This window comes from Martes martes (genome assembly GCF_963455335.1).
Source record: "Martes martes genome assembly, chromosome: 12".
In the NCBI taxonomy this organism is placed as follows: Eukaryota; Metazoa; Chordata; class Mammalia; order Carnivora; family Mustelidae; genus Martes; species Martes martes.
In genome coordinates this window covers 27,541,673-27,558,070 of record NC_137900.1, presented here as the reverse complement: position 1 = coordinate 27,558,070, position 16,398 = coordinate 27,541,673, and the positions used below count along the sequence as shown (strand labels likewise).

Here is a 16,398-nt window from a genome sequence, read left to right as displayed (position 1 = left end):
GCTGGCTAATGGTGTATCAATTTTGTTGACCTTTTCTAAGACCCAGCTCCTGTATTCTTTAATCTATCATTTTTTTTAAAGTTTCTATTTCATGTATTTCTGCTTTAATCTTTATTATTTCCTTTCTTCTACTATTTTCAGGTTTTGTTTGTTCCAACTCCTGTAGGTGTAAGGTTGGGTTGTTTGAGATTTTTCTTGCTTCTTGAGTTAGGGCTGTATTGCTATAAACTTCTCTCTTAAAAAACTTTTGTAGCATCCAAAAGATTCTGGACTATTTTTTTCATTTTCACTTTTGTCCATGTGTTTTTTAATTTCTCTTTGATTTCTTGGTTGATCTAGTCATTGTCTGGTAGGCTGTTATTTAACTTTGTATTTGTGCTCTTTCCAGGTTTTTTCCTTACGCTCGATTTCTAGTTTCATAGCATTATGGTTAGAAAAGATGCATGGTATGTGACTTTGAGCTTTCTGAATTTGTTGAGATTTTTTTTCATGGCCTAACGTGAACTATTCTGGAGAATGTTCCACGTGCACTTGAAGAGAATGTGCATTCTGGGGCGCCTCAGTGGCTCAGTAGGCTAAGCATCTGCCTTTGGCTCAGGTCATTATCTCAGGGTCCTGGGATCCAGCCCCATGTCAGATTCCTTGCTCATCTAGTAGCCTGCTTCTCCCTCTCCCCACCCCTCTCCTCCCTGCTCACTCACTCTCTCTCTCTCAAATAAATAAAATCTTTTTATAAAAAGAAAAAAAAAGGGGGGGGGAAAGGATGTACATTCTGCTTACTTAGGAATGTTCCAAATATATCTGTTAGATCCATGTGATCCAAAGTGTCATTCAAAACCACTGTTTTCTTGTTGATTTTCTGTTTGGATGATCGATCCATTGATATAAGTGAGGTGTTAAAGTTCCCTACTATCGATTACTTCCTATATGTTTGTTAATAGCTGCTTTATGTTTTGGGGTGCTCCCACTGGGTGCATAAATATTTACAATCGTTGTCTCTTCTTGTTGGATTGTTCCTTACATGATTATGTAGTATCCTTCTTTGACTTTTGTTGCAATATTTTTTTAAAAAGTCGCTTTTGTTTCATTTAAGTACTGCTATACACTGGCTTTCTTTTCACATCCATTTGCATGGTAAGTATTTTTTTCCTCTCTTCACTTTCAGTCTGCATGTGTCTGGCCCCTTTAGGTCTGAAATGAGTCTCTTGTAGGCAGCATATAGATGGATCTTGGTTTTTTTTTAATCCATTCCACCATCCTATGTCTTCTGATCGGTCCATTTAGTCCATTTACATTCAAAGTAATTATTGATAGGTATGTACTTACTCCCATTTTGTTACTTGCTTTATGGTTGGTTTTGTAATTCTATTATCTTGCTTTCATCTCTGACGGTTTGTTGGCTTTCTTTGGTGAAGCTTTCTTTCCTCTATTATTTCTTGGAATAGTTTGATATATTTGGATTCATTTCTCTTTATTTTTTGCATATCTATTACTGGTTTTTGATTTGTGGTTACCATTAGGTTTACATATAACAACTTATATATATAGCAGTCCATGTTAATTTGATGGCTGCTTAAGTTTGAAGCCATTCTAAAAGCACTAAACTTTTACTCCTCTCCCCATTTTAGGTATGTAGTATCCTACTTTACATCCTTTTATTTGGTGAAACCCTTGACTAATTTCTAAAGATATACTGATTTCATAGCTTTTGTTCGTCCCACTTTTCTTACTCCTGCTTATGGTCTTTCCTCCCCACTTAGAGACTCCCCTTTAAACATTTCTTATAAAACTGCCTTAGGAGTGATAAATTCCTTTAACTTTTGTTTGGGAAACTCTTTATCTCTCCTTCTTTCTGAATGATGGCCTTGCTGGATAGATTTGGTTGCAGGTTTTTTTCTGTTAGCACTCTAAATATATCATGCCACTCCTGGCCTGCAAAGTTTCTGCTGAAAAATCAGCTGACAGCCTTATCAGATTTCCCTTCTTTATAACTGTTTTCTTTTGTTTTGCTGCTTTATAAATTCTCTTTAGCTCTACTTTTTGCCATTTTAATTACTATGTGTCTTGGTGTGGATCTCCTTGAGTTGATTTTGTTGGGGAATCTATGCTTCCTGGATCTGGATTTGTTTCCTTCCCTAGATTCATAAAGTTTTCCACTATTATTTCTTCAAATAAATTTTCTGTCCCCCTTTTGCTCCCTTATCCTTCTATGATCCCTATAATGTGAATGCTGTTACACTTGACAATATTGCTAAGTTCCCTTAATCTCTTCTCTTTTTTTTATTATTCTTTTTTCTTTCTCCGTTTGGCTTAATTGCTTTCCATTATTCTGTTCTCAGGTCACTGCATCTGTTCTTCTGCTTCTTCTAGTCTACTATTCATTCCCTCTAGTGTATTTTTAATTTTAGTTATTGAGTTCATCTCTGATAGGTTCTTTTCTGTATTACATCTCTTTGTTGAGGATCTAGCTGAGATCTACCACTCTTTTCTCAAGTTCAGTGAGTATCTTTATGACCACTACTTTGAACTCCCTATCAGGCATATTACTTACCTCAGTTTCATTTAGGTCTCTTGCTGTGATTCTGTCCTGTTCTTTCCTTTGGGACATATTCCTCTGTCTCTTCATTTTGTCTAACTCCTGTGTCTGTTTCTGTTAGGAAAGTCAGCTTTGTCTCCTGCTCTTGAAGGTAGTGGCCTTATAAGGGATGCCTGAGGGGCACAGTCAGTTGGGTGTCTAACTCTCGGTTTCATCTCAAGCTGTAATCTCAGGGTTGTGAGATTGAGTCCTGAGTGGGCTCCACCTCAGTGCAGTCTGTTAAGGCTCTCTCTCCCCAGTCCATCCCCCAAAATAAATAATAAATCTTTAAAAAAGTAGTGGCCTCATTAAGAAGAGGTTCTATGGTGACCTATAGTACAATGTTTCCCATTCACCAGAACCTGGTGCTTTAGGGTATCTCCTATGTGTGTTATGTGCACCCTACGGTTGTGATTGAGCCATGTTTGCCTTTAGTCTAGTCATCTGCAATGGCTCTCTTTGCCTTCTGTGGGCAAAGTTTGGTCCCTTTGTTATTTGTGGGACAGTATGGTGCTGCCTTGGGCTTGAGCTGGGTCAGACTAGGCATTTGCCAGAGCCATGGTCACACAATACTGCAGGCCACTTTCCCTGTGTCATCCCCTGAGCATTTTGTTGGTGGGCAGCACCTGTAGTCAGACCCTATGTGTGCCCCCAATCCATTGTCGGGCTGCAGTTGGATCAGAGTGTATGGTTTCTTGCCCTCTCCCCAGGATAAGAGTCACTTTGAGGGGCCTGATCCTTGTTGGGGATGACTGCACACTGCCATGCTTGCAGTGCCACTCGGGATGGACTCCAGTTGAAGATGTGTTAGTAGGGGTGAGTCTGCAAGTGAATACAAGGAGGGGCATACAGAGTTAGCAAGGTTTGTCATAGTCTGCTGTGGTATGGTAATACAGAGGCTTTGGGAAAACTCCTGCAGTGTTGGAGGGGGCAGGTCTGAAGAGCGTGGGGTTGGGATATGCTGTTAGTAAGCTAGAGTAAGCTAGATGAAGAGGTGTGCAGCACTGGTTCCCACAGGTGTCTGTTTCCAGCTGGGTAGGCAGGGAAAATGGCACCTAGCAGCTCTTTTGTTTTTAGAAAAGTCTCCTACAGATCCCTGCCCCTGCAGCACACTTCTGAGTCCAGCAAATAAATTTTGTTCTGCTTCTAATTCAAGATTAGAAATCACCCCCCGCTCCAAGCGAATAAATTTTACAACTGCTGCTTCTATGCTATATACGAGTAGGGTTGTTATGTTGCCTCTTGAAGGACAGGGACTCAGTTTCCTATTGCCCTCTAGCTCAGCGCTAAACCTAATGACTTTTAAAGTTCTGGGGTTAAGACCCACTGATTTTAAGAATGCAATAAGCTAAACCACTCTGGTTTTCAAAGCCAAATGTTATGGGGATTCGTCTTTCCTGCACAGGACCCTCATGCCTCCATGTGGGGTCTGCTTCTCTCCCCTCTCTGCATCCTCAGTGTTCTTTACTCCTGCAGACAGCCCCAAAGGTCCATTTAGCTTCTGACCATGTCTCTGCCCTTCCTACCCTCTTCCATGTGGTCTCTTCTCTATATTTAGCTGTGGAGAGTCTGTTCTGCCAGTCTTCACATCATTTTCTTGGTTATTTACACTGATGTGGGTGTTATAAAGTTATCTGTGAAATGACGTGAGCCTAGGATCCTCCTACTCTGCCATCTTCCCCAGAATCCCCTTAGTACCTTGTTTTAATGGAGCATATATACCAGTAATATTTTCAAAAGCTTTGGGAGATTAATTTTGAGACTTTACCTACAATTATCTTTCTTCACAATTAAATGATAGTTTGAAACTAGGATTCAAGATTGTAAACCATCCCCCAACCCAAATTCTTAAAACACTGTTCCATTTTCTTTTAATCACAACTCTGAGATATAATTAACATACAATTCATCTATTAAAAGTGTAAAATTTAGAGAATATAAGTGCCTCATTATAATTTAAGAATCACAATTGTTATATATGAGTTAAAATGTTAACTCAGGGGGTGCCTGGGTGGCTTAGTCGGTTAAGTGTCTGCCTCTGGCTCAGGTCATAATCCCAGGGTCCTGGGATCAAGCCCTGCGTCAGGTGCCCTGGTCAGTGGAAAGCCTGCTTCTCCCTCTCTCTCTGCCCCTCCCCCCATTTGTGCTCTATCTCAAATAAAATCTTTAAAAAGAAAAATAAATATGTTAACTCAGCAACTTATACAACAAACATACATTATTCCTTTCATTTTAAGAAATATTTTGTGAGGGGCACCTGGGTGGCTCAGTGGGTTAAACCTCTGCCTTCGGCTCAGGTCAAGATCTCAGGGTCCTGGGATCAAGCCCCACATCAGGCTCTCTGCTGGGCAGGGAGCCTGCTTCCTCCTCTCTCTCTGCCAGCCTCTATGCCTACTTATGATCACTCTCTCTCTCTGTCAAATAAATAAATAAAATCTTAAAAAAAAATAAAAGAAGTATTTCATGAATAAAATCTACCATCAACAATGTGCTAAGCACCATAGAGATACACAAATAAGACAGTTTCTGGCCTAAAATATTGTCACAGAAAAACAAACAGGTAAACAACTACAATATTATGTACTAAAAAATTTTCTAATAAGAGGTATGAGTGCAAGGAGACCACAGAGAGTATAGCCCCAGTATTCAGGGAATACTGTGTAATTGAGATGATGATCTCTCAAAGGAGCAAAGGAGAGAGGTGATTACAAAAGAATGTACTGCTAACATCACAGAATGATTACCTGACAGTAAATACTCAGAGTCCCAAACAGTAAGATACAGGAAATGGTCAAGTTTTATAGTACAATTTTTGGTCTATAATATCTTTAAAAGAAAGCATAAACACTATATAAGTTTATGGAGTAAAACATTCCAAGGTCCAAACAGATGGATCGACACATGAATTTAGAACAAACTAAACTCTATATAATCTGGATGGGTAAGGAAAAAGAGTCGGAGTAAAAACAGACAATTACCTCCTTTTGTAGTATCATTCTGAGCCTGGATGCCATGATGCAATGAATTATGAATGGCAGAAAGAAGATCTGCTGCTTGAACCATCAATTTTTGAGCTTCTGCAACAGCACTGGTCTAGCAAACAAATCACCAAAAACATTCTTACATATTCTTTCACTGAAAGATATACATTAAATAGGAAAATCCTATAAACAATAATGAAATTAAATATTGTAATGACATCGGTTTTCACAACCTATTCACTTAATACAAGATGCTCAGATCCTGTTAGGATAGAAATTTTTTTTAATCCACTTCTATTCTTATAGGAGCCATTAAAAAATAATAGGAAACATTTCTAGCTTGTTCTGTTCATCTTATAGTTAAAAAAAAAAAAGAAAAAAAGCTGAGTTGCAGTCAACTAGAAAATTTCAACATTTTTACTGTGTCATTCATAAATGTGAAAATAAAAAAAAAACAGGAAAAAAAGAGACTTAGAAGTTAGATCAATGGTAAAGGTTGGATTTCTACTCACCACTTTCTAATTATCCACAAATTAGTCTGTAATTGACTTAAATTAATGCAAATACACATGAAGAGAAAATATTTACCATCTAGGGCTTTTTGGTTCTACACAAATCCAACAGTTAATTATTGAACTGAATGAAAGAAGAGGTCTACCTAAAATTCCCATTTTTGCTTTCTCTTTTTCAATCCACAAAACAGGACTACATACAAGCAAATTCAGTTTCTATTATTATACCACTAGTAAGTAATGTAAAATATTTTGCTATATCAACAACAGACACAGATATGTTATGGAGCAGAATGTAAATTCATGTGACTTTTTGAGAAATTATCTAATATCTCTAATATAATATACATAAATATCTCTAATAACTCTAAATATCTCTAATATAATACACATAAAATATACCAGATGCTGAATGCTGTATATGTGTGACTGCAGGCATTTCAATGGAAAAGTCTTAGAACTAGTTCAGTAACACACTACATCCTGCCCCCCACCAAAAGCCCACTGAAATAGATTAAATGCTCTTACCTCTTTCTTAGTAAAGGCTATAAGCACTGTCAGTAACACTCGAGTGAATTTCACTCTGCTGAATACGGCTAAACACTGTTGGTGCTAAAAAATAAGAAAGGACTAAAAGTTAAAAGATGCAAAGTCTGTCAAAGGAATTTCATTTTAAAATATAGTATTTTAAGTCCTAAATTTCAATGCTAATAACTTACTATATTACAAACACCTTCACTTACAGTCTTTTAAATGCCTGAAAACGAGCTGCAGAAAATAAAACAAAGCCTGTTCTACTGAAACAGAAAATAAAGTTCCTATATCAATGGGATGGATTTTTTTCTTAAGTAAAAAGTTAGACTATCAACTCAAAAACTAATTCAATTAGCATTTTAAACAGAATTGATGAAAAGATGCTTAAGCAGAATCAGAAAATTAAGGCTCTAGACAAAGGATTAGTACTTTTCATATTGTCCAAGCTCTTGAGTTTTGCCACATTTTGATGTACCATCTGTAAAAAATAATTTTTCTTCCTACCTCACAGGAATATTGAAGAGCTTTGAAATCAAGTATTATTATTCTATCAAAACAAATACAAGGGAAATAAAATCCCTTGCAACGTCCAACTTTTAAAGAAATACCTTAAAAAGGGCTTCCATAAATTATAACGCAGTTCATAAAACTACAACATTAAGAGGTAGACTTCTCTGATATTATCTACCAGAAAATAAGTTCAATTACTTCTAGTTCAACTTCTGGATCTCTTTCTTCTCCTTGTCGACTTCGAGTACTCTAAAATTTTAAAAAACGTGAATTAAAATAAACACAAACTTGTAGAAATATTAGCTTATAAATATACAAAGTACTAAATCAATTTTTTGAGTACATAGAAATCCATTTTTAAGAAAAATATTTGGAAGAAGAAAGTTGTATCTAGTATTTATTTTCCTATTAACACTATATACAAAAAGTCCATTTCGATAGAAATTATTAGGATCAAACAGAAGAATAAGGGATTAAAAACAGCAAAAGCAAAACAATGAAATAAGATAAGTACATGGCACATGGTACTGCTTTCTTTTTTAAAAAGGATGTATTAACTGAAAGTCTTGAAGCTCTCAAAACTAACCCTGTTAGAAAAAAATAGTAACCTTTACACAAATCACATCATAAAGTCACACTGTAAATACTGATTGTTCTATACTAATATGCAAAACCTCTTGCATGAGTAACAATATGACTGACTATTCTGACAACTGTAGGGCAGTTACAACAACAAGATACAGCAGAAGACCTGGGTTCTAGCCCTGTGCTGCCGTTCCTAGTGGCATGCCCTTCAGTACACTCAGTTTACTTAACTCTTTTAAGCTTTATTTTCCTCACCTAAAACTTGGGCACTGAGTGCATTTTATTGCCTAATTCACTGCTTAATTATAAATATCAGTTAAGGCAATAATATAAAATTGCTTTGACAACCATGTTGTGTTATCCAAGCACAGAAGAACGGCAGAAATATAACTTTTCCCCTTTTTAAAAAATCTCTGTGAGAACCAAACTGTTAGCGCCATCTGGCTGAAGGACATCATTCATAGAAGTCTTTCACCAGATCTGGGATACTGAGGTCGCCTACTGTGTTGCAGACTTTGTAATAGCTGTTGAAGAAGATCGTCCTTACCTTTGAGGAACTTAAAATTCCAGATTATTGCTATTCTTGAAGAAGCATACTATAATTCTAAAACACTGGCAAAAATATTGAAAAATCTTCAAGGTTAAATTTTCAGTACTTGAAAGGGACATTAATTCACCAGAAACAACTGCTATAGCTGTTTTCAAGTTAATTGCAAAAAAGAGCATATATAAAGGAAGCTGGTGGCCCTCCCTACAGTAGCTGTTTGTTATTGGCTAAAGTTAATGACATTTAGAGGAATGCTAAAATCCTATACCAAAGCAAAGAGAAAAGAAATCTACCTTTACTCTTCTTTGCATGTCATCCTCCACATCTTTTAGCATGCCTAGAAAGAGAGACAATGAGTTTAAACAGGAAACAAATACAAATACAAAACTTGTATATCATCTTATAAATGTTTTACCTGTAACTCGAAGGTCTGTCACACTGTTAGCCATTTTAAATCCATAAGTCATTGACTGAAAATCTTCCTGTACAGGAAAGGAATAATTAGGCCCTTGAGTAGAAGCAAAACCTTTCATTACATTCCTCTTGCAAAATCACTATTTGCTAGTATGAACACAGTAATGAAATGTCATCCTGCTTGTCTAAATATTGCTATCATACACCCATACTTTCCCTACTGCATATCCTTGAAACACCATATTCTAATGCTACCTCCACCTTTAATCGTTTGCCCTTAGACTATTTAAATACACTTGTATTTAGTATGTTCATATGCAAAATAAGGTTAATGTTAATGTCGGAAAGTAGTTTCGCACTTACAAAGTATTCTCGTGTTCACAAGTGAACAGTAAATACACAGTAATTACCACATGATGGTAAGTTTGCATGATTTATAGAAGACTTTTACTTCAAAAATTATCAAATGCTTGTTTACACACCGTTAGGGCACAAAAGTGAAGCCTTCTCAAACAGAATTACTCAAAGTGATAGCAAAAGCATATTTCCACTTCAGCCTCAATGTAAAGAAAAAATTATTCATATATACAAGGATTCCCACCCACAAATACTGAATTTAAAATACTACTGAGACATTAACAAATTAAGTAGTTCGCTAGATTCACTTTAAAAACTGAATTTAATATCATTTGGCTGATTCAATTAAGTTACCAGCTCTACTAAAGAATGTTTCTGTTGAATTATAATTCTTATAAAAATGTACATAGAAGGAGCGCCTGGGTGGCTCAGTGGGTTAAGCCTCTGCCTTCAGCTCAGGTCATGATCTCAGGGTCCTGGCATCAAGCCTTGCTTCGGGCTCTCTGCTCAGCAGGGAGCCTGCTTCCCCTTCTCTTTCTCTGCCTGCCTCTCTGCCTACTTGTGAGCTCTACCTGTCAAATAAACAAATAAAATCTTTTTAAAAATGTACATAGAAGCCTAATATACTGGAATAACAGGCATTTGCAGCAGCAGCCAGAGCTATGGCAACATCTGTGTGGATTCTTAACAAAAACATAACTGAGTACACAATCCGTATCATGTACTGTATGTTACGAATAGACAGAGTGAAAAAAAAAAACCCCAATGTTTCTGGGTTCAAAGAACTGTTGTTAGTGGTATAGGACTAATAGGATTGGGTCTTTTAAAAATCTCAGATTGTATTACAGAGCTATAAGCTTATCCTCTAGGTATTTATACTCTATCCCTACTTCGATGCCAAACAGGATTCTCAGGTTTTACATGTCTAAAAAGGAACTCTCCCAGTGTTTACAATGTTGCTAAATGGCACCTCCATTCATCCACAGTTACTCTGGCTGAAAACCTGTACTTCAATTCCTCTAGTTTTTCTTTTCTTTTTCTTTCTTCTTCTTTTTTTTTAAGAGAGCAAACAAGCGAGCAGGGGAGAAGGAAACAGAATTTCAAGCAGACTCCATGCCTAGTGTGGAGCCCAATGCAGGGTTTAATCTTAAGACCCTGAGATCATGACCTCACCCCAAATCGAATTGGACACTTAACCAAGTGAGCCACCCAGGCACCCCTCCTCTCATTTTATCATGCCTTGTACCAAACCATCAGAAAACCCATTAAGTCCGACCTTCAATGTCTCATCTAAGCATAACTCCCACATTTCACAGTTATCTCTAGTGAAGTCACCCCCCCCACTTCCACAGCTGCTTCCACACAGGTCACCCCGCCTTCCACACTTGTCCCTGCTACAATTTATTCACTGCCAGAAGCCAAAGGGGTTGTTTTAAAATAACTCATTTCACATCACTTCCCACTTAAAACCTTTCAGTTGTTTCCCTGCTCACAGGAAAATCCAAAACCCCACATGAACTGAGAGCCCCACCACCCATTACCATGCAGATCTGGCCTCCCTCTCCAACCTCAATTCCTTCCACCTGCCATTCTCCACATTCACTGCACTGCTGTTACATAAGGATTCTTGTCATCCTTCGGACACATCAAAACATTCTCCTCTCAGGACCTCTGTACTTGCTGACCCCTCCCCACAAAGTTTCTTCCTAAGGTTTCCAGAGCTCCATCCCTCCCCATATTCTAGCCTCTGTTTCAATGTCAATTTCTCATATGGAGGTTTGCCCTGTACATTCTAAAACAGCACCCCTCACCAACCTATATGCCCTCTCCCTGCTTCATTCTTCTTCACACAACACCTGACATTATGTGTTTACTGACACACTGACCCTCTCTCCCAAGGAATGCAAAATCAATGACATCAAGGCTGTGTTGTATTCACTGCTTTATCTCCAGGGCTTAGAATTATACTTGGCACAAAGTACTGTTAAAAAAATACTGTTAAAAAAATGATTGCTCTCCAGCTCCTGAGTTTAAGCCCCGTGTTAAAAAATAAAAAGTAAAATGCTTTAAAAAATAAAAATAAAAAATATGTCAAGTGAATGATGACCTACTGTAGGGCACAGCCATGCCTGGTCATCTTCCTAAGTAGATCAGTTGACTACAAGATACCTGGGGGAGTGGTGGAGGACACAGACTATGGCAAACACACACTTCATGGAAGTGGAAAACTGGAACTGGAACACTGGAAAACACACACTTCATGTAAAGGAAGCCAGCCACTACTTATCCTGTTGAGTAATGAATGCAAAGCTAGTGTTACTCAGTACAAAAAAAACTAATTTAATGTAAAATCCTCCAATTTTTAAATGTTACTAATTTTTTTTTTTTTTTTTTAAGATTTATTTATTTATTTATTTGACAGACAGAGATCACAAGTAGGCAGAGAGGCAGGCAGAGAGAGAGAGAGAGAGAGGAGGAAGCAGGCTCCCTGCCGAGCAGAGAGCCTGATGCGGGGCTCAATCCCAGGACCCTGGGATCATGACTCGAGCCGAAGGCAGAGGCTTTAACCCACTGAGCCACCCAGGTGCCCCAATGTTACTAATTTTTAAAAAATTAAGTAAGCCAACACTGTGAAGACAAAACACTCCAGTAAGTCCTATCTATGCATTGCTTTTCATAAGGCGTCTAAGGAAAAACATTTATGCGATAAAATATCACAGATCTGTGTAATAAATAGTCACCTCAGTAACAAGAACTTAATCTCAGTCATTGGAGGACTGAAGCAGAGAAGTTATATAAACAGATGCTACCATTAAAAGATGATTCTTAAAACCCTGTAGATTTAACAAGGACAAAAGTCAAAGTCAAACCAAGGGAGACCAGCTACTGGACACCATCCAATAATGCAAGCAACTGGATTGAGATTATAACTGGAAATGATGAGAAGTTGTTGAAATCAAGATATATTGAGAAAGCAACACCAACATGATGTGCCAATGAAGTGAATGTGGGGTATAAGGCAAGTTGTGCAATCAAGGATCATTTTTAGGTGTTTGGTCTGAGGAACTGGTATATAATGGTACAATTTATTAAGATAGGGCAGAAATGGAGTACAATTTTAGTTAAGTTTATAATTTCCTTAGTTAATCCAAGTGAAGATTTCAGGAAGGCACTTCTGTGAGTCTGAAAGTCAGGAGAGGAATCAGGACTAGAGATATAAATTTGAGCTTCATCAGCACAGAGTTGGTATTAAAAGGTGCAGAACTAGAGGACATCAACTGAAGCAGAAGGTACAGAAGACCCCAGGAGTAGTCCCAGCTATCTAGAGAAGCCAGCCCAAGAAATGGGCTAACCAGTGAGGGAAAAAACCAAGAGACAGCTGCACCAGGAAAATGAGGAAAAGGAACTCTTTCAAAGAGAGGTCAATTGGGTCTAATGACACCAGTAGTTAGAGAGCGAGAGGTAAGAACAAAGGATTTAGCAAGATGGGTATTATTAAGGACCTTAAGACCAGCTTCTGTGCAGTTGTACAAAAAGAATGTCTAATAAGAGAATGAGAAGAGATAAGAAAAATAAATATTAATTCAAGGAGTTTTTTGCATAGGGTAACAGTGAAATGACACTAGCGTAAGGAGCCATGGGATCAAGGGAACTGGGCTGTTTTAAACTTGAGTATTTAAGCATGCTTAAATGCCAAAAGAATAATGTAGTAGGGAAGGAGACACTAATAATGCAATACAAAGAAGGATTAATGATTGCAGCAGCCAAGAGGGAAGAGAACCTAGGACACAAGAGGCTGATCTTAGATTGTCAGGGTACTTGCATTGTCACAAGACAGAAGGCAGATGATGTGAGTACCAACACGGTTTAACACATGTGATTATGAGAAGACAGGGTACTTTGGTCCACATCTGATTCCATCTAAAATTTCATTAAGGTACAATGTAAGCTGATAGAGAGGAGCATTGGCAATGGAGGTTTTGAGAAGTAAAAGATGTGGAGAAGTCACTGAGAGGCTGTTAAAGAAAGCTTACCACAGAAGGATAGGGCTGTCTCTAGTGCTAAATGCCCATCTGAGATTTGCAGTCCTAAAATTAAAGTGAGAATAGACACACAGATGTGGGCTTTCTCTAGCAGCCGTCTGCTGTTTGGGTGCAAGCAGCAAGTAGACAGATGGTTGGGGTTTTGCCATATAAGTGACACATTATGATGAGATGAGAGGGGCAAGGGAATTAAGGGTATTTGAGAAAGAATGATTTCACCACTGGACCATGGAAATGAGGACACAACAGAAGTTACAGAGAAAACTAAAGGAACAGCATCTGGGAACTGGAAGTCCCTATGGAACTGAAGGAGAGCAGGAGTTGGTCAATCAGCGTAAGGAAGCCAAAAAGTAAGTGGTAGCCATCAAAGGGTAGTATTTTTGAAATCAAGAATTTGGAGGTATAGACTAGTAAGGAAAATTTTCTCCTCACTTATTCATTTCTAAACCATTTTCTTTCAGACCACACAATGTGGGCTGGTATGGGCTAGATACCCAGGGGTACAATGGCAAAATACAATCACAGCCATTAGGGTGATGAAGACATCCTGAGAGGTAAAGCCCCATGTTCTTTATTGTATTTTACAATGTCTTTACAATACTGCCAAGATATAACTGCAGAAAGTTATCACGGGTATTTTATAAAACACAGCATTTAAAACATGCAACCCCACAAAGAAATCTGGAATAATAAAACATTTACAATCATAACTGTAGTAGAATACCCAATAGCAGTACTAAATGTGATTTCAACCAAACCACTGATCTTGACTGTACTAATAATGTAATATTCTAATAAAGTAAAATTTTTTGAACCCCTTCTAAAACAACAATTACCAATGTATATTGGTTACAATTTATTCCTGCTTTAAAAACTCATTTCACAGATAAGTTACTTTGCATAAAGATTTCAGGTGCTCCTGAAATGACCTGATTTCCAACCAAACCTGAGTACCTTCTACAGACTAGATACTGAGTAACACAGTAAAGCTACAAGTAAGAGTAAAACATGACCACAGATGATTCAGATTAAGACTTCAAATTAAATGTCCACTAATTTACTGTATATATACAATGGAATACAAATGAGAGTAACAGCTAACATTATTAAGTACTATGTGCCAGGTGCTGCTCTAAATATTTTACTTGAATAACTTCATTAACTCTCAAAATAATGCTCTGAGGTGGGGACTATTACAAACTATATTTTATAAATGAGGACACTGAGGCATAGAAACTTAAATTCCCAAACACCACAAAGCATATAAGTGACAGAGAAAGAACACACACTTAGGTGTTATCAATCCCCAGAGGCTGTTTCTAAAATTTTTATTTTAAAAAAATTTCAGAATACAAAAATAGTACAGAGAAGTTCCATATTCTTCCCAATATTCTTCAAATGATATTTTAACACATTTGCATTATTATTCTCTATGTTTTTTCTTAAATATTTGAGACTAAATTATAAACTGTGATGCCCCCTTACCTCTAAATACTTCAGTGTGATATCCCAAAACCATAAATCACTCTCTTACGTAACCATGGTACAATGATCAAATTTGGGAATTCATGTCTCTTTAATGTGGAGCACTTCCTTGGTCCTTATCTTTCATGTCCTGACATTTTGGAATAGTACAGGCCGAGGTTATTTTTTAACAACTACATCCCTCAATATGGAATTGCCTTATGTTTCTCTAAGATTAAATCCAATTTATGTTATATTTAATAGGAATACCACAGAAGTGATGTTTTGTTCTTTCATGGAGCACTGTATCTGGAAGCACGACGTTGAATCGTCCCGTTATTGGTGATATTAAGTCTGGCCATTTAGCTAAGGTGGTATCTGCCATATTTCTTCACTGTAAATGGATCATTTTCCTTAATTAATACCTTGTGGGAAGATACTTGGAGACTAGGTATAAATCCTGTGCTTGTTATACTTCTGTTTAATAGTTTTAGCATCCTTTAATAATTCTTGCCAGAAATAATTACTCAAAACCTGTACTCTTAACATGATGCTATGCAGCCAATAAAAAACAATGAGGTAGCTCTCTACCTACAACATACTGGTATATACAGAAATCTATTTTCTATTGTCTGTGGAAAAAAGTTGCAAATAGTTTACATAATTCCATGTTAAGTAAAATACATGTGTATACATATTATAGAAAATATTTGGAGAAATACACACCAAATGTGTAAACATGTTTACTCTTTGCCAGGCAAACCAGAACTTTTATAATTTACTTATTTTTGTATTAAAAATATGTTTGGTTGCAAATACGAGGAAAATCCAACTACGGTGACTTAAGTGATGCATACTTACTTCTATCATGCCAAGTAACAGGAATATCAGAAGTAATCTTTCTGCTTCACCATCCTAAGCTCTGAGGCAATTCTTAGGTTTACACGTTTACAAAATGAAGCAGGATCTACCTCCAAACATCACATCCACGTTCAAAAAATGACAGGAGAAGGGGTGGACCATTCCATTATTATTCAAAGTGGCATACCACTGAGAGTAAAAGGGGATGCTATTAATAACTATTCCAGGATAAATGGTGTCAAGTAGGACTGTTTCATACAAACCAGTGTGTAGGCACCAGTTATAACAGAAGAATGTGTTAAGAAGGGCAGAGAAGAAAACTGAAGTCTGTATGGACAAGTCAGGAGACTGGGATTCAAGTCTAAAGATAAGGAGGACTTTTCCCTAAAAAGGAGAAAAGGCGTAAGAGCCAGGAAGCGCACCCTTAGTGTCCCTCCCACCCTCACCCTGCACAGCAAAGCGATACATGCCTATCATTACAGGTGCAGAATTTCACCCAGTAGCACTTGCCGCAATGCCTGGTACTAATTAAAGAAATAAACTGATTAAGCAAATAAACAGATAGTATCAGTCAAGGATTTTTTTTAAAAGAGCCAGATAATATATATTTTACATTTTGCAAGCCAAGAGGTAAAATGGAGATATTATGTAGGTACTTATATATTAAATGTAACTATTTAAAACACAAAAAAACAGGGATGTCTGGGTGGCTCAGGCAGTTAAGTGTCTACCTTCAGCTCAGGTCATGATCTCCGGGTCAGGTTCCCTGCTCAGTGGGGAGTGTGCTTCTCCCTCTCCCTCTGCCCCCACTCCCCTGGCTTGTGCTCGTGCTCTCTCTGAAATGAATAAATAACCTTAAATAGAAAACTTCTAAAAAATTTTTTAAAAACACAAAAAACATTCTTATCTCCAGGGCCATAAAAAACATAGGCAACAGGCTGGGTAGGCCAGCAAGTTGTTGACTGCCAAACTCTGGTCCACGGGACTTCCTGAGGGTTTAGATGTGATATATGAG

General features: G+C 37.4%; 1 protein-coding gene across 2 annotated transcripts in view; it reads right to left on the bottom strand.

Annotated features, from left to right (window-relative positions):
• Positions 1-16,398, bottom strand: part of NAA35 (N-alpha-acetyltransferase 35, NatC auxiliary subunit) — a 96,989-nt gene that overhangs the window by 52,982 nt on the left and 27,609 nt on the right. For both annotated transcript variants that reach the window (XM_080819944.1, XM_080819943.1), the window contains exons 7-11: positions 8,660-8,726; positions 8,538-8,581; positions 7,311-7,361; positions 6,597-6,680; positions 5,554-5,668 (exon numbers count right to left, since the gene is read on the bottom strand). In XM_080819944.1, the coding sequence (XP_080676070.1) occupies positions 5,554-5,668; positions 6,597-6,680; positions 7,311-7,361; positions 8,538-8,581; positions 8,660-8,726 (361 nt within the window). The remainder of the gene's footprint in view (positions 1-5,553; positions 5,669-6,596; positions 6,681-7,310; positions 7,362-8,537; positions 8,582-8,659; positions 8,727-16,398) is intronic.